Source organism: Enhydra lutris, unplaced genomic scaffold (genome assembly GCF_002288905.1).
Source record: "Enhydra lutris kenyoni isolate GAN:26980312 unplaced genomic scaffold, ASM228890v2 scaffoldscaffold31, whole genome shotgun sequence".
Lineage (NCBI taxonomy): Eukaryota > Metazoa > Chordata > Mammalia > Carnivora > Mustelidae > Enhydra > Enhydra lutris.
The window spans coordinates 11,961,025-11,986,561 of NW_019154115.1; the positions used below are offsets into that span (position 1 = coordinate 11,961,025).

Consider the following 25,537-nt stretch of genomic DNA (forward strand, 5'->3'; position numbering starts at 1 on the left):
TAAAACATTTTATATATTCCACATATATTAAATACTCAAAAGTTTCTTTAGCCCAAGATTAGTAAGTCATTTCAAATAACTTTTAATGGTACACATAAACAAACTACCAGGACTTAGTATAAGGCCCTTAAGAAAATGTTCTTCATAATCAAAATATTCCCTAATTTTTACTCCCATTAATTTAGCAAAAGTTTCTGTTAAATTTGAATATACCCATATTTACGCTATCAAAGCCTATATCTTCTTGTTAAAACAAACAAACATTTAATTTAAATGAAAGTTGAATAAAATATTCTCAAGTAGATTCTGAGAAAGTCACATCTACAAATAACAGTAGTGATGCACAGGAGTACATGATTCATTATCTTTAGAGGCAATATACAACATATTTTTTAAAAAAGAAAATAATTAGTGGTTGCCAGGGGCTGGCAAGGAAATAGGGGGATAGAGAGAGTTTTGTAAAAGGGTACAATTTCCACTTATAAAATGAGTAAGGTCTATGTATCTAATGTATAACGCGATGACTATAGTTGGTAACACTGTATTGTATAAAGGAATTTGCAAAAAGAGTAAAACTGAATCACTCTCACCAAAAATAAATACTATATGTGATGATAGATGTCACCGCATCTATAGGGGGGAATCATTTCACAATGTACATGAATATCAAATCATTATGTTGTATACTTGAAGCATCTTACAATTTTGTCAGTTATACCTCATTAAAGCTGTGGGGCAAAAGAAAAGAAGTATGTCCAGTGGGCAAAAAAAGGGGATTAAGAGGGAAGGAAGGATAGAAGATGGACAGAAGGGGAAGAAAGCAAATGTGGAAACATGTTAACTGATTAACCTATCATGAGTTCACTATACTATTCCTGCAACTTTTCAGCAAGTTTGAATTTTTTTTCAAAATAAGTTCAAAAAATTGAATTATGACTTTCCAATGTATCTTGAGAATGCTTTCAAATTTTAAAGAAAACCTGTAACACTACTTCTATTATACATATTAAATAACTTTGTAGTTCACCTGTTGCATAATAGTAACTTGCCAAAATAGCCTAACAGCAAAATGAAAGTACTTGTACATCTAAAGGCAGTTAATAATAAGAAATTAGAAAAAGAACAATGGGAAAATCCAAAACTGGCTGGCCAACCCATGTCTGTACGTACACAGTATTGAGAAGAATATAGTTCTTTTAATAACTCTGTTAAAGACTCTTAGTGAGAACTCTTTAGTTTACATTCACATGTAAAGGTTTTCTCTCTTTGATGTTTTTATTAAAAATACAATCAAATGTTAGGATATTCTGATAATCAAATTATTTCAAATTAAGCTTTCTATATGCAAAGTTACAACCAAGTTATTAAACCATTAAAAAACCTAATGTTTAAAATCACTGATAAAGCATATAATAGAAGGCAATTAAAAACAGATTTGCTGGAATGGCATAACACTACAACTGCTGCCCTGTTCATTTTAATATTAGAAAGAAAATTTAACAGGGGACTCCTGGGTGGCTCAGCTGGTTGAGCATCCGCCTTTGGCTCAGGTCATGATCCAGGGGTCCCAGGATCTAGCCCCATATCAGGCTACCCACTCAGTAGGCAGTCTGCTTCTCCCTCTGACCCTCCCCTCATCTTGTGCTCTCTTTCTCTTTCTCACTCCCCCCCAATAAACAAACAAACAAATAAATAAATAAAATATTTTTAAATAAATTTAACACAAAATTAACATGAATTTGAATTATCATCATGATTTAGGAAATGAAAGTAACAAGGTCCACAGAAAAGTAAACTGAAAGACTAAGCCATATGCAGATTTTAACTAGCATAAGATGGAGAACTTTTATGATATTCAGAACTTACTACCTTTTCTACAAAGAAAACTGAACAGAATGAAAACACAGCAAATGATTTATGAATATTTAATATATATTTTTAATGCTACTTCTGCTTTTGGAGATGAATCCTAAGGACTGTATCACTATTTCTAGAAATTAGAAAAGATATGAATAAGCACTCTGTATGTAATAATTATAGTTTTAAACAAATAGTAAATTAATATCCTGCCTTAGTGAAGATATGTCATACGCAAATTGGTCCAATGCAGTACGGTCAAACTTGAATTAAGCATAGAAGACTTCACACCATAAATCTTTATCAGTTAAAAAAGAAAAAAAATAGCATGTATTAAAAATCTGGTAATATATTTTTTCTGTATTTTTAAGGCTTATATAGTTTAAGGGAAGATCAGACATAAATCTGAATGTTCTCTTCCAAAATATAGTCTTTGAAATTTCACATCTTGTTTAGCGTCCCAGTAAATATTTTTGGTTTTAATGTGTATCTCTTAGAGAAAAGTTTAATATTTGTTACAAATTAATAACATATGTTAAAATAACTCAATGACATGGAAAAAACAAAATACTATACTTAATTTTGTAAGTTATGGCTTAATATTTTTTTGGCAGTAGCACACTGATTTTTTTTAATTCCAATACAGTTAACAAAGAGTGGTATGTTAATTTCAGGTGTACAATATAGTGGTTCAACAATTCCATACATTACCCAGTGCTAAGTTATGGTTTAATTTTTAACAAAATAATGCAACTAGTTCTGATGTGCCAGAAACTCAGTCAGTGATATCATATATACCTACAGATAAACCACGGCTCAAGTTCAATAACTGCTTTATATTCTACATGTAAAAATTCTAATACATGTAGTCATCATTGCAAAACACAAATTGTGAATGAATAATAATGAGAAAGGTAAAATTTTTTTTTATTTTGAGTTAAAAGCTATTACTGATGGATAGATGGCTCAATAACCAACAAAGAAGTACAATGACATTTTTTTAAATCTACTATACAATCTGAGGGCTAAAGTCACAGAATATCACTCCTAAATTTTAAAACAGACCTTCACCCCAGACCCAAAATTAGAAAAACTATAGGATAACAATATATATAATACCTTGTCAGAGTCCACAAGCACAGTTTTGATGTGAGCAAGCCTAAACACTTAAAACTTAACATACTGACCATGCAATATTAATCTGAGCAGTAATTTTGAACCAGACAACAGTCCCACTCCCTGACAGGTTGTCAGGAAATATCCTAAGGGCATTTATTTGTCTTTCATGTCTGGAGAGCAGTATTCACAAGTAATAAGGAGGGACCAGAGAAGTTAAACATCCTGCTTGGACCGATCCAGACTACACAAAATGCCAATATTAACTGTCCTCTTGTAGTATGCTAATGATGTAATTCTCCCAGCCTTATAACTAGACTTTTAAACATGTTAAGAATTTAATAGGCTATGGGTTATCTCGAGAACATGGAGTTGAGCTCTGTATGTCCTTAAGTCCTAATACGTAAAATCAAACTAAAATTTCTAAACTTAAGAAACTACTGCTAACAATTGAAATGTCTCAAAAATTGTTCTTCACAAATGGTCAGAGGAATACCGAATGGTTCAGGATTTACTATGGAGATGAATTCCAGAGACAGCCTTACTCAGTGTCCTGCCCAAATTGAGACTATGTTCATTAGGATAACATTAAGAAGGATAACACATGAAGAACATACCTTAATATATTTTAAAAAAGAAAATAGCTCCTCTCAAAAGGCATGTTGGAAGGGTGCCCCAAATAAAATGCAAAAGATTATCTAATACAAGGAATTTACTTAGTTAAGGAATCAATGCTTCAGTCTCTAAATTAAGTAAGAGGCTACCTGCTTAACACAGAACTGTGTTCATACAAAGAAAAGCTTGGAAGAAATCTTCCCAGATCCATAATCAACACTGACTTTGTTTAGAAGACCAGATTCCCTTTTTTTGACTCCCTTCTAATCACTGTATAATTTTAAATGGTAGCCTCCAAGCAAGCCCAGTTCACTAGTTGTTTCCACTTATTATGGAGTTGGGCAGGAGGTTCTGTTTTCCTGATTAAAGAAAACCAAGGCCGTACCCAACTACAGAATGATATTAAGTAAGAATAAAAAGTAGTGTAAGAAGACTTAAAGACAAAAAACCTACTATTCAAATGTTTCAACTTTCACTGTTTTTCCCAGCTAAACTGAGTCAGTGAAGACCTCAGCTAATAATTTGAGTAATATTGTGAAAATTAACATCACAACAAAACCCTCCATACCACCATTTATTTATAGTAAAATATCTGCAGAATTAAATGAAACTAAGTTAAATAATACAAAATCAAAATTAATTAGGCCAAATAAAAATGAAAAAATTAAGAGACAGTAACAGATCACAAGCTGAACAGATTAGCTATGAAATGGTACTTTTTAACAAACGGATAACCACAAAAATTACTAAGCTCTATAGGCAGAAACATGCAGTCTATAGAAGGACAAAGAGAGAAGAAATTAGAATGAAAAATACACACTGAAGCAAAATGATTTACCTAAATTTATAAGATAAATTTATAGATACAGAACAGACAAGAACCCAGTCTCCTAGCTCCCAAACTGGTGCTCTTCCCAAAATGATGTCTAAATATTAAAAAGTAGAACCCTTATAACTCCTCTTTCAAAAAAATGGATTCCAACAATACAAAACCTCTGCCAAGATGCTGGAAACATTTCAACTTCTTATCAGATATCTTGTAGTATATAATACTCAGCAGAATAACTACCAAAGGCACTGAACCTGGAGTCAAAAGGTCTAGACTCTGGGTTCTGTGTGATCCTGGATCGGTCACAAAAATCTCTAAATCCAAGTTTTCTCATCTGCAGAATGGAGGTAATACCTACACCTCAGAAGGGTACTGAAATAATAAAACCAAATATATATTTTTCCTTATAAAAAATTACAATGTAGGGTGCCTGGGTGGCTCAGTTGGTTAAGCGGTCTGCCTCAGGCTCAAGGTCATGATCTCAGGGTCCTTGGGATAGAGCCCAGTGCTCAGCTCCAGCTCGAGTTCCCTCTGTCTCTTACCTTCCCAACTTGTGTGTGTGCTTTCTCTCTCAAATAAATAAAAATCTTTAAAAAATACAATGTGGGTCAAATATAAAACTCAGTTCAGGAAGTCCAAGGGCAAAGGGAAAAGAAGAAAACTGTCAATGTTATGTTAAGGCAGGTACCCTATACTAGAAAAAGCCGGATCAAAAGAACAAAGATCAGGGTGTCTGGGTGGCTCATTCGGTTAAGCACCTACCTTCGGCTCAGGTCATGATCCCGGGGTCCTGGGATGGAGCCCAACACCGGGCTCCCTGCTCAACGGGGAGTCTGCTTCTGCCCCTTCCTCCACCCCTCTCCCCACCTCCCTGCTTGTGTTCTCTTGGGCTCTCTAATAAAATATTGGAAAAAAAGAAAAAAGAACAAAGATCCCTTCTCTTTCCCACTCTGGACTCCATTCCGCTGTCCCTCCCAGTAGCTCTTAGAGAAAGATTTCTAAGAACTGGAGTTGGGGGTTTAACACAGAGTAAAGAGGTATCAGAAGAACTTGCGACAAAAATACAAGTTACATATCCCACTTACAATCGAGAACTTTGCCCACTGCTGTTCAGTACAATGAGTAGCATCACAAATGGTGGTTCAAATATCAAAATAACTAGATAAAAAGATTAATTGTCCTCCAAACCCATTACCCTAGTTTAATCATGAGAAAAACATCAAAAAGACTGTAATTGAGGGGCATCCCACAAGATACTTGACCAGTACTCCTCATAATTGTCAAGGTCATCAAAAACAAAGTCCAAGAAACAATAATAGTTAAGAAAAGACTAAAGAGACAAGATAACTAAATGTAATGTGGTGTCTTGGATGAGTTCCTAGAACAAAAAGGGACCTTAGGTCAAAACTTTAAAAAGTGAATCAACTATGGACTTCAGTTAATAATTTTGTTAATTTTAACAAATGTACCATCTAATGTAAGCTGTTAAAAATTTGTATGGGGGGGGCATATACAGGAATTCTCTATACTATATGCTCAATTCTTCTGTGAATCTAAAACTATCCTAAAAATACAGTTTATTTTTGCATCTACAGACATGAGGCTATCTGAAGCTTTTAAAAAACTGATCAAGCTCCTTCAGGAGTATTATATTCCTAATGAACAGAAGTTTGAAGCTGAAAATGTAAAACAGTTTCTGGTTTGAAATCATCCAATCCTCTGGCTTCCAAAAGCCATTCTGTGAGTAAGTTTCCTTAGAGACAAAAATATGAACATGGTAGTTCTCAAACTTGAATGTGAATCAGAATCACCTGGAAGGCCTGTTCAAACAAAGATTGTTGGGCTCTACACCTAGAGTTTCTGATTCAGTAGACCAGAGTGGCATCCATGAATTTGCATTTCTGCCAAGTTCCCAAGTGATGCTGATGCTGTTAGTCTACGGTGCACACTTTGAGAATATATTAATGATAATTTACAATAAAAAATCAAATGAATCCTTGAATTTTCACAGTACTTACTAATGAGTAAGTAGAAGAAATCATGAACTTTGTCATAAATCATCCAACTTACTCAAGAAGGGGAAAAGAAATATCAGAATATAAAAGTTATAAAACACGTGAAATTATCATAGGAAAGAGTGAGATTACACAATCTGCTGACAATGCAAGTAACACAATACCAGGACAGATCAACATAAAAGACAAATATAAATTTCTAAAAATACTGTACCATGATATATAGTTCATGACATAAATTTGCACCTTAATGACATCATGAAAATGTGGAAGAAAAACAAAAGAAGCCTTGAAAATTGTAAAAGTATTATTCATTGCTGGCTTTAAAAATAAAGCAAGAAATATAAAAACTAAAGTATAGTATTACTTAAGATGTTAAAATATACATTACAAATCAAACAATTATTAATTAAAGCACAGGAAAAGAAAAGCTTCCCTTACTGGGCATAAAGCATTCTATGTTTTAAAAAAATTAGAAATGATATATCAGAAGAGATATTGCCAAGATGACAGGCTACCGATCAAACTCTGTATTGCCAAAGTTATAGTCAAAGAGTCTGGGATTGTTTCTACTCAATCTTTCAATTAATAAATTTGTATTTCTCTAAATTAGTCTCCTGAACTTATTAGACTATAAATTACAGACTCCCTATCCCCACTGTAATGGGAATGGCATTATCCTATGCCAGCTTTCTTAGTGATAGCAGTTTCCATGGCTAAAGCAGAGACCCCAGCAGAGTCCGGGCCCAGGTGTTAAGGTTAGTGGAGCCTTGGGTACTGGGGCCTTCTGCTTATAACACTTTTCAGGCAACACTTACCCTTTGTTAAAATAAAGGCTGTAAATAAAATAATAATAATGACAGTCTTTCTTTTCTTTCTACCTACAGCTTCTGAGTGTGGTTTCTCTGCTCTCTCACTGTAGAACAGAAGCAAGAATATAGTTTTTCCCTTTTAATTCTAAGGACTTCTTTCCCAGAAAAAAGAATTAATTAATAACATTAACTTTCATGAAAAAATTAGTAATAAGTACCACTTCTTCCTCATAAAATTATTTCAGCCACTGAAGGTACCAAATGTCAGGCTATCTCCCCATTAGTACTCATTTCAAAACAAAAAGCTATTTCATCTATTTTCCTACTTACATTACACTTCTCTCACCTAACTCAAGCTTTTTAAATTAAGATATTGTACAGCCATCAGTTTCTACTATACTTTTGTAAAATTCAATTAGCCCTGAAAATTGCTTTTTTTAAGTATTAAGCCAAGACATAGTTAGATAAGCTACCTGAAGGTGCTCCAACCCAAGCCAGACCAAGAACACCATCATCAAAATCTCGGTCTGTGAAGACATAGGCCAAACAGTAGTCATCATGATTCTGCTCAGAATTCAATTCCAGAAACTTCTCCACGCCAATATTTGGGAAACGGAAGGGATTTGTAGGGTCCTTTTCGTCAGCAGTTGTGTTGATCTAAAATCCAAGACAACTATTTAAATAGCCAATTAACGTTAGCAAAGCCTATGTGTAAAGTCATTGCTCACCTTCTTCTGAACCCGCCTGGACAATGTGCTTGGAATCCACGGGAAATAAGGCATGAATTAAGGCTTCTACAATTATTCCCACTGCCCCCATCCCTAAGCTGATCATAGAAGTCAAAAAGAAAAAAAGAAGAAGAAAAGGAAAAAAGAAAGGCTGAGTAAGTAGGAGAATTAAAACTGGGTACACTAGGGCGCCTGGGTGGCTCAGTGGGTTAAAGCCTCTGCCTTCGGCTCAGGTCATGGTCCCAGGGTCCTGGGATCGAGGCCCGCATCAGGCTCTCTGCTCGGCGGGGAGCCTGCTTCCTCCTCTCTCTCTCTGACTGCCTCTCTGTCTACTTGTGATCTGTCAAATAAATAAATAATATCTTAAAAAAAAAAAAAAACTGGGTACACTAAATTTCTGGGCAACTATTGACCAAATTTCTGAATACTGAACACTTGGGATGGAAAAGCACGTCTGCTTTCAAAACTTCTAATAAAGAAGTAGAGTTTCTCAAATTTAATCATGTGAGCAAGTCTCTTTTAGTACTAAATGGTGGAAAGCAAAAGGATATAAACCCCTAAATTTTAGCTAATTACTAGAACATGAAATAGATCTCAAACCCAAGACCCTCAACTCAACAGCCAAATCATTTCCTTGTTCTCCTTGCCTAAAACCATAGGAGTCAAGCCCAAAAAACTGCAAGTTCAATTTTTTTCCCTGAATGTGGGCAAGAATTTTCTTTTTACTCCCCATTCTCTTCTCTTACTATATATCAAGCTGAGTTCCTCCAGAAAGTTTCTTTTGATACTTAACTACTGTATTCCTAGTGCAGGTTCCTCCCTGACAAAATGTGAAGAATAATCAGTTCTGATACTAAACTTCTACCAAACAAAAGCTTTCATTTATTAGCCCCTGCCTCCTTTCAGGGACACTTGCCTATCCTCTGAAGTCCTAGAACAATTTGCCTTCCTCAAGTTAGAAAATTACATATACAACTGTGGAAACAGAATAAAAAGGGATATGTATGAAAGGAGACATTTTTTAGAAGGCAGTCCTCAGTCTACTGAAAATGTCAGTAGTAAAGAGAGGATAGAACAGTTGATAAAATGAGAACTACAGGACTTTTTAGGTTCCATACCTTTCAGTAAAACCAAGAGACTCAGAAGCAGTACTGCAAAAATACTACTGTGGGAAACTGCCTGAGGACAGATTTCCAGTTTATCTACTAACAACTAAAAACAATCAGTAATGGTCATCTAACACAAAAATATCCAAAAGCAATCACACTATATATTATAAAAAGCACATGCTTAGAGACAGGCTATAGGTGGCTTTTTCCCACTAAACAATGAAATGAAATTCCTTGATATTTCTGAAATATTAGCTACAAATAAAAATTGCACCCAAATTGTAGTTACCTATATTACAAATGAGATTAATATTTAAATGTTTATTGATATAAATTTCAAATTAATGGGTCACAAGGAATCTTCAGATAAGATTTAAACTAAAATTTTAGTCTTGGTTAAAAGCTTTAAAACAACCAAGTGCCATACTATCCATTCACATACTTGCATTTCTTCATAATGCAAATCATTATACTAAAAAAAAAAATGTGTTTCACTACAATTTGTTCTAATATTCTTTACTTCCCACTAGTTTGCATTTTATTGCTTTGCCTACTAAACAATAATTATTATCACTTTTACTTGCTCATTTAAAGGCTTAAATTACTCTCAAAATACATGAAAGCTACTGATTATAAACAATTCTTACAATGTTTATCTACAAACCACATTTCACCCTCAACTCCCATTTAACATTTCATCACACTACTATGGACCTTTGGCTACGCTATTAAATGTATTACATGCACAAACAAAAATTATAATTTAGTCAATCATATTTTAATAAAATTAGAAGCACAAATATAAAGAAACCCTATGGCAAATACTAACATAAAATGTTTTTTTTAACTCAAGCCATTTATCTAGTTTATGAATTCAGATTCCTAAAAGCTATACACATAGATAGAATTCACACTTGAAAAATTTTTGAAACAACCCAATTTTGTTAGTAATTTAGTATCTACTTATTTAAATTTATAACATTAAAATTAATCATCAGTGACCCTGTGGATCTAGATAAGCATTTCTCACAATGTGTTCTACAGTTCTCTGGATCCTCAGTTGACATTAATACAGAAAAGGTTCCATAGTCAAATAGTTTTGAAAATTATGAGTTCCTGTCCTGAAGGACTTCCCAAATTTGAGAATTCTGTACTAAGAATTCATAAGAAGAGAGCACAGTACTAAGTGTCCAACTTCCAATTTTATTTAGCCACTCTATCTACCCTTCTCTCTCCCCTAGAGTACCAAAAGGGACACACTCTGAAAAGTACTACACAAGACAAATCTTAAGAAACTCAGAAATGATAAGGTGGGGTGGGGCAGAATGTCAAGTATTGTATCTGTAGTTCTTGAGAGGCTAGGGCTTTCTAACTGGCATGTTAATCAGATAGAATATAGTATGACAATACTTCTCTTGCAGTCCAGATTAAAGCCCTATAGATTTCCTTTTTAAATCATAAACCGAGGTATCCCTATGTGTGTTTGTTTGCACATGTGTGTGTAAAAGCCAAGAATAAAGATAAACTGGATGAGTAATACAATTTAATTATTAATGCATAAAGATGAAGTAAAATGCAAGCACTTTTCTTATAATAAACACTGTCCTTATTGTTTCCCTTTCTTATTGTTCTGAACTATTGAAATTCCTTACTCTTATTCGTTTCACCATGAAACTGATGTTACGGATTCCGGAGAAGTCTGTAGTCTGGTAAATTGTATCAATCGCTTTAACATGACTGGATATCTACAGATTTAAAAAAAAAAAAAAAAAAAGAACATTTTAGAGGCAATATTAAAATGTGAATAAGGCTGTGAATTTCCATTTTCCCAAATCAAGAATTACTCGTGTTCCACCACACTCAAATTTTAAAATGTCCACATCACATACTGGATGAAAAGATGAAACAGATTAGTGAGCTGGGGCTAAGAGGGGAGATTCTGTGCCTTTTCTAGACTCTGCTCCAGCAAGAAACAATCACTCTCGCTTCAATCATATAAAACTTTGTTTCTTCAATCAATCCCACAATGTCAGACCTCCATGTCTTTTCATGTGCTATTTCCTTATGCCTAGAATATTTTTATCTGTCAGACTCAGTTCAAACATCTTCTAAAGAATTATCCTGATAGAGGCACCTGGGTGGCTCAGTGGGTTAAGTGTCTGACTCTTGATTCTGGCTTGGGTCATGATCTTGGGAGTTGTGGGACTGGCCCCGCACATCAGGCTCTGCACTGGGCATGGAGTCTATTTAGAATTCTCTCTCTCCTTCTGCCCACTCCCATGCCCCACTCTCACCCTCCCCTCACCCCAAAAAAAATTCCCTGATAATATCAGGATACTCAGTCATTCTCTGACTTTAGTCTTTCTATCTCTGCACTAGTCCACATTATCTTTAAGTTTTGTTGACTACTACTATATACTACACTAAGCACTGTTTTAGGTGCCAGGGATACAATGGTGAAAAACAGAAAAGGTCCCTATAAATTTAGAGATTTATTCTAGAGGGGATGGCAGAAAGAAAATAATGTAAATATAAGATACATTAAGAGCTCCTAAATTCTAGGAGGAAATTAAACATGGTGATAAAACATAAAGGGATTTTCTATTTACCTAGCTGACTCCCAACTAAACACTCCAGCTTCTAAAACCACTTTCCCATCTTCATTTATAAAAAGCAATCTTGCTACAGTTTATGTAAAAATATGTATATGTTCTCTTAAAATTATTTTCAAAGAAATTATATAAACTTAAGATAGTTAAGTAGAAGCATTAACAATAATTTCAAAAGTAGCCCAGGCTTGGGTGGCTCAGTGGGTTAAAGCCTCTGCCTTTGGCTCTGATCATGGTCTCAGGGTCTTGGGATCGAGCCCCACATCGGGCTCTCTGCTTGGCGGGGAGCCTGCTTCCTCCTCTCTCTCTCTCTGCCTGCCTCTCTGCCTACTTGTGATCTCTGTCAAATACATAAATAAAATCTTAAAAAAAAAAAAAAAAAAAAAAGTAGCCCAGGCTGCCAAACTGATAAAAGAAAGCTCTACCAGTGCTGACAGGGTCCATTATAAATTCATGCTATCGAACCTCAACTTGGCTTGGTAATCCCTTATCCAATTCTTTCTGTTCCTACTTCATTCCCAACAGTGGTAGTTCAAACATTCCTCCACAAATGATTATTACTTCATACTTTACTGAGACTTCATTTTTACTTCCCTCCCTCTTTACCTTCAAATTTTTCTAACTTCATCCATTTCTAATTTTCTCAAAGGGTAGTTCTTTCCCAAACGGAAATTTTTCTTTATTCTCACCCCAATTCTTATTGGACCTTCAAGAACACTTTTCCTATCAATTTTTCTTTCTCTTATATACCACATTGCTTTTCTAGTGGATCATCTTCCTCTTCCTACCAACTTGCTCATTAATTCTCCGTCCTCCTTTCACCCCCAAATATTCCATATTGTTTCTAAGTTGCCATATTTGTTTCTATTTTTCACATTTCTTAAAACCCTCACTGCTTTGGCCAACATACTGATTACTATTTGTAATGTTTTTACCCTAACAACTCTATCAGCTTAAAGCTCATCAATAATCTTCTAATAGGGGCGCCTGGGTGGCTCAGTGGGTTAAAGCTTCTGCCTCTGGCTTGGGTCATGATCTCAGGGTCCTGGGATCGAGCCCCGCATCGGGCTCTCTGCTCAGCAGGGAGCCTCCTTCCTCCTATCTCTCTCTGCCTACTTGTGATCTCTGTCAAATAAATAAATAAACTCTTTAAAAATAATAATAATAATAATAATCTTCTAATAACTAAAAACCAGCTACCTTCTGTAGTTTTTTTTTCCCAGTATTACTGAGGTATAATTGATAAATGAAACTCTAAGATGTTTAAAGTGTACCTCTTGATGATTTGATATATGTATATATTGTGAAAGGACTCCCCCACCCCATCTAGTAAATTAACACACTGCAGTCATTCTCTTTGGTATCTCTGTAATATGACATTGTTAGCCACACATTTGGTTTTGAAACTGTTTCTTTCTTGGTTAATTCCATTTAATCTCCTACCTGTTTAACTATTACGTTTTATCCCATTGCTTCTCTTCCTCATCCTATTCACTATATACAGATATCCCCCAGTTTCTTTCCTTTTAATTTCATTCTCTCCCCTTTCTTCAACTCTATCTTCTGTATCTTTAAATTCAATGCAGAAAGTTTAAGGTTAGGGCTAACTACTCCCAAACTCTACATTTTCAATATGCTAAGGAATGACCACTTGGCTCTTTTTTTTTTTTTTTAATTTGTTCATTTGACAGACAGAGATCACAAGTAGGCAGAGAGGCAGGCAGAGAGAGAGAGAGGGGGAAGCAGGCTCCCTGCTAAGCAGAGAGCCCAATACGGGGCTCGATCCCAGGACCCTGGGATCATGACCTGAGCTGAAGGGAGAGGCTTTAACCCACTGAGCCACCCAGGCACCCCGACCACTTGGCTCTTAAACACATCTAAAATTAAGCTCATCACCACCAACAAAATGAATTCACCATTTATACTAATGGCACCTACATCCTCTTAGTCTCAAATCAAATTTGGAGTCAAAAATGGATTATCAAACTTTCACTGGGCATCTTCAACAGGAAGGACATTTTGAAGAGTACCTTCAGAAACTTTTTACTTTAATAAGGGTTGAGAAGATAAAAATGCAAAAACACAACTCTGAAAGTGCTGAGTACAAAAACAAAACAAAACAAAACAAAAAAACAAGTGCTAAGTACAATGGGAACACAAAACAGAAATTAAATACTTCTCATTGGAAGGATTCCTCTATTCTTCCCTCCTTATAGGACCACAACTGAAAATTTCACCTTCTTTTCAAAGCTAATCGCCAGTGTCATCATCTTCACGAAATCACTGTCTTACACCTGTTTTGGAGGATTCTAAAATATCCTAACTCTTTCAGTCATCCATGCATTTATCCCACGTATTGTATAATTACTAAAAATATGTTTGTGGTTTTTTTTTCAAACATAACTTTAATTCTTAGAGGAAAATACAGGTGTAATGAAACAGTATGAGAACTCCTAAAATAATAGCAAAATTACAAATACCTGGGCAATCACAGCTTCTCGTGTTCCATAATATTTAAAGAACAGATGATCAGTCTGAATATAAAGCTGACAAGTATTTCTTTCGGCTGAAGTTGTACGTTTTTTCCTCAGGTGTTCTGGACTATTAACAGCATGTTCTTCTTGAGGTGTCTATAAGTCAAAAAAGATTCATTTCTGATCATTAGTATGTTTCACTATTATTATAAATTTATATAGCTAAGAACACATATGTAGAATTTCATATTTGCTTTATTATGGAACACCATAGGTATTCCCCCACACCATTAAAAATTCTTCATAAATCTTACTTTCAGCCTCGTAATATTCCACTGTATAGATGATCTTTAATTTATTCAAGTAATTCTTTCACTTTTAAACATTTTCAAAACCTACCTTTCAATATGTAATCATTTCAATATAAAGCAAGTCTTCCAGTTGTTTATAATACTTTGATATCTTCTTCTATCTCCCTCTTATACGCAATCTATTACCCAGCCCTGTCAAATTGACCTCCTAATACCTAGGGAATATGCCCATTTTCTCTGGTACCCACCCATCAGCCCAAGCAACCATCACTTATTACCTAGAATACTCCAATAATAGCAATGTAATCTATCCATATCCATTACTGGCCTTCACTCTATTCACCATACTGCAATCTTTTCAAAATGTAAATTTGCAAATATTACCCACCTGTGTAACAGATTTCAGTAGCTTCTTACTGCTCTAAGGATAAAGTCCTAAATCCTTTACATGTGCCACCAAATCAGCACTCAGTCTCTACTTACCTGCCCACTTTCTTTTCATTCTATCTACCACAGAAACCAACTCTTGCTCTCTGTGCTACAGCTACACAGGCCTTCTTTCCAATCCTCCAGCATTGTGTCTCCTGACACAGTTTCTGCACACACTACTGCTGTCTCTCCTGACCTAGCTAACTTCTCCCTTCAGACTTAGCAAAGGTCAATTCATCCCTCATACCATGTCACAGAACCATGTACCCATGTCCCTTATATAGTGCAACTTTATTGTGTGGTGATTGGTTTAATTTCTGTCCCCAGCCCACCATCATTACTTCAACCACTAGAATAAAACAAAACAAAAAACAAATAAACAAAAAAATATCTGTGTTTGCTTCTTGCTATATTGCTTTCACCTAACACACACTTGACAGGCAAACACTAGATATTCAGTTTGTATTTGTTTAAAGAATTAGCACTGCTACTGAACCTAAGCACTTCAACATTTGCTGACATCTAAGAGCTCCATTTTAAGTGAATTTTGATGACACAGTAATGAAGAATTCAAATTAAATTGGTTTTTAAGCCACAATCCAAATTTACATTCACATTTTATACTTTCCTTCTACCTTAACAACTCCATGTTTGCCTGTTCTCTCACTTACTGCCTTCATTTTACTTTTATTTATTTTCACTGAGTACAGCATTCTAGGATAGCAGGTACTCAGTTCCGGCACATTGCACCATCTTCTGTTTCCAACTGTCTCCAATGAAAAATGAGCTGTCATTTCAACTCTTGCTTCTTTGAAGGTGACCAGATTTTTATTATTGGTTGCTTTTAAAAGTACGTATCTTTTCATTTTTATACTTTTCTAATAATATGCTAGAGTGTTACTTTCATTGGAAAGTATTTGTCTAATTACACAGCTTACTGAATTTGTTGATATCCACTGCCGTTTTTGGAAAACTCTCTGCCATATCTGTCCCTATTTCACTCTTACTTTTTCCCTCCTTGATATAATTGAGATATCAATTATACATATGCTAGACCTTTTTAAAGAATCCCTTATCTATCTCTTTTTTATATTTTTCTATCCCTTTTCTTAGTGGTTTACTCTGTTTTCTTATGATCCACCATCCAGATCTAAACCCATCAAATTCTTAATTTCTGTTGTTATACTTTTTAATTCTAGAATTTTTATCAGGCTCTTTTGTTCCTTTCCAGTTTTTTGCTGTAATTTTAAATTCTATCTTTATGTACTTGAACATACTGAAGTATGTATGTGTCCGATCATTTCATTATCTGGAAAACTTTAGATTGTTTACATGTCTGACATCCCTGCTAGAATGCAAGCTCTTTCAGGGTGTATACTCTGCGTCATTTACTCTTATATCACTGCTGTTTTGTATACAGTAGTTTTCTTCTCTTGTTCTTCCATCATGTTGTCTTGTTTGTTCAGATGCTTATTATTTGTAACTGAGCGCCAGACAACGTACAAAACCACAGATACAATTTTAGGCTTCAGGTGATGATATCATTCTCAAGACAAGATTTATTTTTTCTTCTGGCAATAATGAGGCCTGATACACTGGTAATCCTGGATCACCTTACCCTAATTAGAGATTAAGAAGCTGTGATGTAGAATTTTAATCCCTATGATAGAAGGAGGTAGGACATTTTTTGACTCACTCTTACTCCCAGGGAGTAGCCCTTCACGATTCCAACCTAAAGCCCTTCTGAGAGGGCCGTAAATACTATTTTTATCCTTAGCCTCAAGAATCTGGAGAGTCGGGCGCCTGGGTGGCTCAGTTGGTTAAGCGACTGCCTTCAGCTCAGGTCATGATCCTGGAGTCCCTGGATCGAGTCCCACATCAGGCTCCCAGCTCCACGGGGAGTCTGCTTCTCCCTCTGACCTTCTCCTCGCTCATGCTCTCTCTCACTGTCTCTCTCTTCTCTCAAATAAATAAATAAAATGTTTAAAAAAAAAAAAAGAATCTGGAGAGTTCTACTCAGCCTCTCAGTCTCTCAGCTACCTTAGCAGGAACTAGAAGATATACCTAGAGAAAAAATAGCCCCAAAGGCCATGCTCACTTGTCTAGGCATTTTCATATATTTTAAGATCCAGCCCCGTAATTCTTCACAGCCTTGTTCTTTCTCCAATGCCTCCAAACAAATAAACACACAAACATGCAAATGCAGACACACATATAAACACACACAAATATTTATATTTTAGGGTGCCTGTGTGGCTCAGTTGGTTAAGTGTCTGCCTTCAGCCCTGGCCACGATCTCAGGCTCCTGGGTTTGAGCCCCATTATCTGGCTCCCTGCTCAGTGGAAAGCCTGCTTCTCCCTTTCACACTCCCCCTACTTGTGTTCCTTCTCTAGGTGTCTCTCTCACTTTCAGTGTCAAATAAATAAAATATTAAAGAAAAAAAAAAGGAAAAGAATACTCTATTTCTTGAAAACAATTCCTTATCAATTTTATGTATTGTGAATACTGTCTCAAAGTTTAGAACTGTCTTTGCTTTAAGGTGTCTTTTACTCTTAATTTTCATACAGTGAAATATATCAAAATTTTTATAGTCAAAAGATTTTATGTCATATTCAAAGTGTTTCTCTACCCCAAAATATTTTTTAATATCTTTTTAAATGCTTTGCCCATGTTTTAAGTGGAGCTCATGAATTTTTTTTAAGTGAGTTAAAATAGTTCTTTGTATATTTTGGAGAAGCCTTTTATCAGATGTACTGTTGACATTTTTGCATAGTCTCTGGTTTTCCAGATTTTCTTAACAATGTCTTTTGAGATTTTAATTTTGACAGAGTCCAACTGATAAATTTTGTAGGGTATTTTTGTATCCTAAAAAAATTGCTGCCTATGCCAAAGTTACAAAAATTTCTCCTTTTTTTCTACAAGTTTTAAGTTTTAGCCTTAACCATATAGATTCTTCATCTATTTTCACCTACTTTTTTTAAAATTTTCACCTAATTTTTATATAACGTATAGTGTACAGGCTGAGGTTTGTTCTCCCATATGGATATCCAATTCATTATGCCAGTACCTGCCAGACTGTTCTTTCTTGGGACTTTCGTGAAAATCAACTGACCCTATGGCTCCCTATCCTTAGGTCAAAAGGACACTATTTTGACTATTATGCCTGAAAATCAGGCAGTATAAATCCTCTAGCTTTGTTCTTTTTTGAAAATTCTTTGGCTATTCTAGGTTCTTTACATTTCAGCCTATCAGAATCAGTTTATCAATTACTAGATAAATCCCCACTGAGATTTTGATAGGGGTTGCACTGACTAACTCTACAGAACAATTTAGGGAAAACTGACATACTGAATCTTCCAAACAATAAACACAGCATATTTCTGCATTTAGTTAGACACTTAATTTTTCTTGGAATGTTTTATAGCTTTCATATATGTCTTGTGCATATCTTATTAAATTTATTCTAAGTATTTTATATTCTTGATTTTTTAGAGGGTTTTTTAAAATTTCATTTTCTTTTTTTTTAAGATTTTATTTATTTATTTGACAGAGATCACAAGCAGGCAGAGAGAGTTGGGGGGAAGCAGGCTCCCCACCAAGCAGGGAGCCCGATGCGGGGCTCGATCCCAGGACTCTGGGATCACGACCTGAGCTAAAGGCAGAGGCTTTAACCCACTCCGCCACCCAGGCGCCCCTAAAATTTCATTTTCTAAATGTTCAGTGATAGTGTATAAAATATAACTGATTTTTTTCATACGGTCTCGGTATCTATCCTGAATCCTTGGTAAATTTACTTATTAATTTTACAAGTTTTCCTAGACTCACTAGGATTTTCTAATCCTACTCTCAATACTCTCAATGTCACCTACAAACAAATGCAGTTTATTTCCTTTACAATCTATATGCCTTTCATTTCTTTTTCTTGCCTGATTATGCTATGACCACGATGTGTTACCTTCTTTTATATCTTTTATATATTGAGACTGACTTGTTAATATTTTAAGAAATTTTGCATATGGGGCACCTAGATGGCTCAGTGGGTTAAGCCTCTGCCTTCAGCTCAGGTCATGATCTCAGGGTCCTGGGACTGAGCAGAGAAACTGCTCCCCCTCTCTCCCTCTGCGTGCCTCTCTGCCGACTTGTGATCTCTATCTGTCAAATAAATAAATAAAATCTTAAAAAAAAAAAGAAAAAGAAATTTTGCATATGTATTTATAAGGTATATTGGCTTGTAGTTTAGTTTTCCTGTAATGTCTTTTTCTGGTGTGCTTATCAGCATAATGCTGCCCTGACAGAATGTGTTAAGTTTTCCCTTCTCCTTTATTTTCTTAGGGGCTTTGTGTAAGACTGGTATCTTTTTCTTTCTTAAATGCTTACACTTCTATGGTGAAATGATATCTGGGCTTGAACATTCCTTGATGGAAAATTATTAAGTATCAATCTAATATCCTCATACATACACCCACTATTCTATTTCTGCTTGTTTTTCTTAATTTGTATCTGTAAAGGAATTTGCCGATTAAACTGGCTGTTAAATTTATTGGCTCAACGTGCTCAAAATTTAAACTATTAATGTGTGTAGTAATATCCCCTTTCATTCTTGATACTGTTAATTTCTGTTTTCTCTTTATTTCTTGATCAGACTAGCTAGAAGTTCATCAATTAATCTTTTCTACTGATTTCCTCTGGTTTTTATATCATTGGATACCCCTCTTGTTACTTGATTCCTTCTATTTAATAACTTAGAGGTTAATTTGTACTTCCTGGTCTAGCTTTTTAAGATGGAAGCTTATGTGGCTGATTTCTAGATACTTCTTCTTTTCTAATATGATCATTTAAAACTTCATATTCTCGGGGTGCCTGGGTGGTTCAGTGGGTTAAAGCCTCTGCCTTCGGCTCAGGTCATGATCTCAGGGTCCTGGGATCGAGCCCCGCATCAGGTTCTCTGCTTGGCGGAGAGCCTGCTTACCCCTCTCTCTCTGCCTGCCTCTCTGCCTACTTGTAATCTCTGTCAAATACATAAATAAAATCTTTAAAAAAAAAAAAAAAAAAAAAACTTCACATTCTTTGTTATTAGCGAATGTTTCCTGTGCACTCTTCACTTCTTTGCATAGATATAAATTTCCATCTGGTATCCCTTTCCTAACCAAAGAACATCTTTTAATATTTTTTTGCATTAAATTTTCTTTCAGTGGTTATTCAGCTTAAGCTGAATCTAACAAATTTTATTATTTTGTGTTTTTGTTATTCACTTCAAAATAGTCCCCAACTGCATTATTTGATGTGACTTAATCTCTAAAATACAGAATTTTCCTCATTTTTTGTTACTGATTTCTAATTTAATTTCCTTAAGACCCAAGAACTTATTCCATATAATTTCAATCCTTTTAAACGTATTAAGATTTCTTTTATAGGCTAGCATATGTTAGCAAATATTCATTTACACTTCAAAAGAATGTATATCTGCTACTTTTGAGTAGAGAGTTCTATAAATGTCAATTAGGTCAGGTTGGTTTAGAGTAGTATTCAAGTTTCCTATATCCTAACTGGTTTTCTATCTGTTTGCTCTATCAACATATCAATCAACTTCTCTAATGAGAAGTAAGTGTACCTCCAACTATAATTTGTAGATTTTTCCAGTTCTCCTTTCAGTTTCGTCAGGTTTGCGTAATGTATTTCATAACTCTATTACTAAGTACATTACATTATTAATTAACATTTAGGATTATTTCTTCATGATAAAGTAAAATGTCCCTCCTTGTCCACAGTAATATTCTGTGAGCTGATATACATTCTTTGATATTAACATGGTCACTTCAACATTCTTATGACTGGTGTTTGTATGATACACGCTTTATCATCTTTTCAAACTATCTGTGTCTTTACATTTAAACTGCATTTCTCTCAGCAAGGAAATTGAAGCAGCAATCAAAAAGCTCCCAAAAAATAAGAGTCCAGGACCGGATGGCTTCCCAGGGGAATTCTAACAAACATTTAAAGAATTAATACCTATTCTTCTGAAGCTGTTTGAAAACAGAGAAGTGGAAGGAAAACATTCAAACTCTATGAGATCAGCACTACCTCATACCCTTTGATCCCAAAACCAGAGACCCCACCAAAAAGGAGAATAACAGATTAACATCCCTGATGAACATGGATGCAAAAATTCTCACCAAGATACTAGCCAGTAGGATCCAACAGTACATTAAAAGGATTATTCACCACAACCAAGTGGGATTTATTCCTGGGCTGCAAGGGTGGTTCAACACCCACAAATCAATCAATGTGATACACTAAATAATAAAAGAAAGGACAAAAACTGTATGATCCTCTCAACAGATGCAGGAAAAGCATATGACAAAGTACAGCATCCTTTCTTGATTAAAACTCTTCACAGTGTAGGGATAGAGGGAACATACTTCTATACCATAAAAGCCATATACAAAAACCAACAGCGAATATCATTCTCAATGGAGAAAAACTAAGAGTTTTCCCCTTGCAGTCAGGAACACAGCAGGGATGTCCAATATCACCATTGCTGCTCAACATAGTAGTAGAAGTCCTAGTCTTAGCAATCAGACAACAAAAGAAATAAAAGGCATTCAAATCAGCAAAGAAGCCAAACTCTCACTCTTTGCATAAGACATGATACTCCCTGTGGGAAACACAAAAGTCTGCACCCCAAAACTGCTTAAACTCATACAGGAATTCAGCAAAGTGGCAGGAAATAAAATCAATGCACAGAAACGAGTTGCATTTCTATACACCAGCAACAAGACAAAAGAAAGAGAAATTAAGGAGTCATTTCCATTTACAATTACACCCCAAACCATTAAGACACCTAGGAATAAACCTCACCAAAGAGGCAAAGGATCTGTACTCAGAAAACTATAGAACACTCTTGAAAGAAACTGAGGAGGATACAAAGAAATGGAAAAACGTTCCACACTCACAGATTGGAAGAACAAACATTGTTAAAATGTCTATGCTACCTAGGGTAATCTATACATTCAATGCAATACCTATCAAAATACCATCAACGTGGGGAGCCTGGGTGGCTCAGTCAGTTAAGCATCTGACTTTGGCTTAGGTCATGATCCCAGGGTCCTCGGATAGAGCCCCACCTTGCGCTCCCTGCTTAGTGGGGAGTGTGCTTCTCCCTCTTCGTCTGCTGCTCCTCGTGCTTGGGCTCTCTCACTTGCACTCCCTCTCTCAAATAAATAAAACCTTAAAAAAAAAACCAAAACCATCAACTTTTTTCACAGAGTTACAACAAATAATCCTAAAATTTGTATGGCACCAGAAAAGACCCCGTATAGTCAAAGGAATATTGAAAAAGAAAATCAAAGCTGGTGGCATCACAATCTGGACTTCAAGCTCTACTACAAAGCTGTAATCATCAACATAGTATGCTACTGACAAAAAAACCAGATACACAGATCAATGGAACAAAAGAGAGAACTGAGAAATGGACCCTCAACTCTATCATCAATTAATCTTCACAGGAAAGAATATCCAATGGAAAATGGTTCCTTGGGGCACCTGGGTGGCTCAGTGGGTTAAGCCTCTGCCTTCAGCTCAGGTCATGATCTCAGGGTCCTGGGATTGAGCCCCGCATCGGGCTCTCTGCTCCGTGGGGAGCCTGCTTCCTCCTCTCTCTCTCTCTCTCTGCCTGCCTCTCTGCCTATTTGTGATCTCTGTCAAATAAATAAAATCTTTAAAAAAAAAAAAAAGAAAAGAAAATGGTTCCTCAACAAATGGTGTTGGGAAAATTGGACAGCCTGATGCAGAAGAATGAAACTGAACCATTTCCTTACACCTTACACAAAAATAGACTCAAAATGGATGAAAGACCTAAATATGAGACAAGAATCCATCAAAATCCTAGAGAAGAACACAGGCAGCAAGCTCTGTGACCTCGGTTACAGCCACTTCTTGCTAGACACGTCTCCAAAGGCAACGGAAACAAAGGCAAAAATGAACTAGGACTTCATCAAGATAAAAAACTTTTGCACAGCAAAGAAAACAGTTAACAAAGCCAAAAGACAACCGACAGAATGGGACAGGGTATTTGCAAATGCCTTATCGGATGAAGGGCTAGTATCTAAAATCTATAAAGAACTTATCAAACTTAACACCCAAAGAACAAATAATCCAATCAAGAAATGGGCCATGACAAGAACAGACATTTCTCCAAAATAGACATACAAATGGCCAACAGACACATGAATAAATGCTCAACATCACTCGACATCAGGTAAATACAAATAGAAACCACAATGAGATCCCACCTCACACCAGTCAGAATGGCTAAAATTAACAAGTCAAGAAACGACAGATGTTGATGAGAATGCAGAGAAAGGGGAATCCTTTTACACTGTTGGTGGGAATGTAAGCTGGTACAGCCACTCTGGAAAACAGTATGAAGGTTCCTCAAAAAGTTGAAAAGAGAGCTACCCTACAACCCAGCAATTGTACTATGGGTATTTATTTACCCCAAAGATACAAATGTAGTGATCCTAAGGGGCACCTCAATGTTTATAGCAGCAATGTCCACAATAGCCAAACTACAGAAAGAGTCCTGATGTCCAATGACAGATGAATGGATAAAGACAATGTGGTATGTGTAAACACACACACACACACACACACACACACACACACACACACACACACAGAATGGAAAACTACTCAGCCATCAAAAAAAAAAAAAAAAAAAGAAAAGAAATCTTGGGGCGCCTGGGTGGCTCAGTGGGTTAAAAGCCTCTGCCTTTGGCTTGGGTTGTGATCCCGGGGTCCTGGGATCGAGCCCCACATTGGGCTCTCTGCTCAGCGGGGAGCCTGCTTCCCCCTCTCTCTTTACCTGCCTCTCTGCCTACTTGTGGTCTCTGTCAAATAAATAAATAAAATCTTAAAAAAATGAAATCTTGCCATTTGCAACAAGTCAATCAGAGAAAGGAAATTATCATATGATTTCACACATATGTGGAACTTAAGAACCAAAACAGAGGATCATAGGGGAAGAGAGGATGAAATCAGAGAGGGAGATTAACCATAAGAGACTTTTAATCATAGGAAACAAACTGAGGGTTGTTGGAGGGAAGGAGTAGGGGAATGGGGTAACTGGGTGATGGACATTAAGGAGGGCACATGATGAACACTGGTAAAAGACTGATGAATCACTGACCTCTACCTCTGAAATTAATAATACATTATATGTTAATTCACTGACCTTAAATTTTTAAAAAATTATTTTTATCTGTATTTCTTTTAGACAGATTTGGTCTTACTGTAATCACTCTTACCATCCCAGCTTTTTAAGTTAATGTGGATAGTCCATTTACATATAATGTAATCAATCATAAGCATGGTAAGATTTAAACTTACCATCTTGGTATTTATTTTCTATTTGTCCTATATGTTCTTTGTTCCTCTCCCCCTCCCACCTTATTTTGGATTAACCGAGTATTTTAAACTCCAGTGGATTCCTGAACAATCCAGGGATTAGGGATACCAAACTCTCACACAGTTGAAAATCTGCATATAACTTCTGACTCCCCAAAAACTTAAATATTAATAGTCTGACTAGAAGCCTCACTGATAAAGTAGCTAGTCAGTTAACATATTTTGCATACCATATATATTATATACTTTACTCATATGTAAACTTGTAAGAGAAAATACATTTATAGTGTTGTAATTTATGTTGTACATTATATACTGAAAAAAAATCCACATATAAGTGGACCTGCTGTGCAGTTCAAATCCATGTTTTCAAGGGTCAACTGCACATTTGATTTCCTTTATTGACCTGTTAACTATATCTCCTTTATTTTCTTTCAGTGGTAACTCCAGGGCAGGGGACATTACTGTAAACATCATCTTAAAAGGACCCACAGGAGGGGCGCCTGGGTGGCTCAGTTGGTTAGGTGGCTGCCTTTGGCTCAGGTCGTGACTCTGGGGTCCTGGGATCGAGCCCCGTGTCGGGCTCCCTGCTTAGTGGAGAGCCTGCTTCTCTCTCTCTCTCTCTGCCTGCCGCTCTGCTTACTTGTGCTCTCTATCTCTGTCAAATAAATAAATAAAATCTTTAAAAAAAAAAAGTTATTAAAAAAGAAAAGGACTCACAGTAAATACTTAGACTTTGGGTCCACGCTGTCCCTGATACAACTACTCAACTCTACTGATGTAGTGCAAAAGCAGTCACAGACATGCACCTAAGAATGACTGTGGTTGTGTTCCAATAAAACTTTATTTACAAAAGCAAGCAGCTGGTCCATGGGGTGTAGTAGGTTGCTGAGCTCTGCACTAAAGTTTCCAATATCCAACTTTTAAACAGCAGAATCTACCTGCCAAAATTACACCACTTTCTGTATAATGTAAGAAACAACAATATACTTCCACTTTTCCTTCTATCTTTTGTGCCATTATCATAAATTTTGATTCTTTGTATATTATAAACACATTTTACATTCTAACTATTTTAATTATCTCTTAGAGAAAATATTTAAATGATAAAAATGTCCTTTATATTCTACTTATGTATTTACCATCTTTTTAAAGATTTATTTTTGAAAGAGAGAGAAGGCACACATGGGCAGGGGAAAGGAGAGAGTGACAAGCAGACTCCACACT

At 35.7% G+C, this 25,537-nt stretch overlaps 1 protein-coding gene across 2 annotated transcripts in view; it reads right to left on the minus strand.

Annotated features, from left to right (window-relative positions):
* LOC111153288 (ADAM metallopeptidase domain 10) overlaps positions 1-25,537 on the minus strand; it is a 133,583-nt gene that overhangs the window by 28,765 nt on the left and 79,281 nt on the right. For both annotated transcript variants that reach the window (XM_022512219.1, XM_022512220.1), the window contains 3 exons: positions 14,171-14,320; positions 10,734-10,826; positions 7,718-7,901 (listed from right to left, as the gene is read on the minus strand). In XM_022512219.1, the coding sequence (XP_022367927.1) occupies positions 7,718-7,901; positions 10,734-10,826; positions 14,171-14,320 (427 nt within the window). The remainder of the gene's footprint in view (positions 1-7,717; positions 7,902-10,733; positions 10,827-14,170; positions 14,321-25,537) is intronic.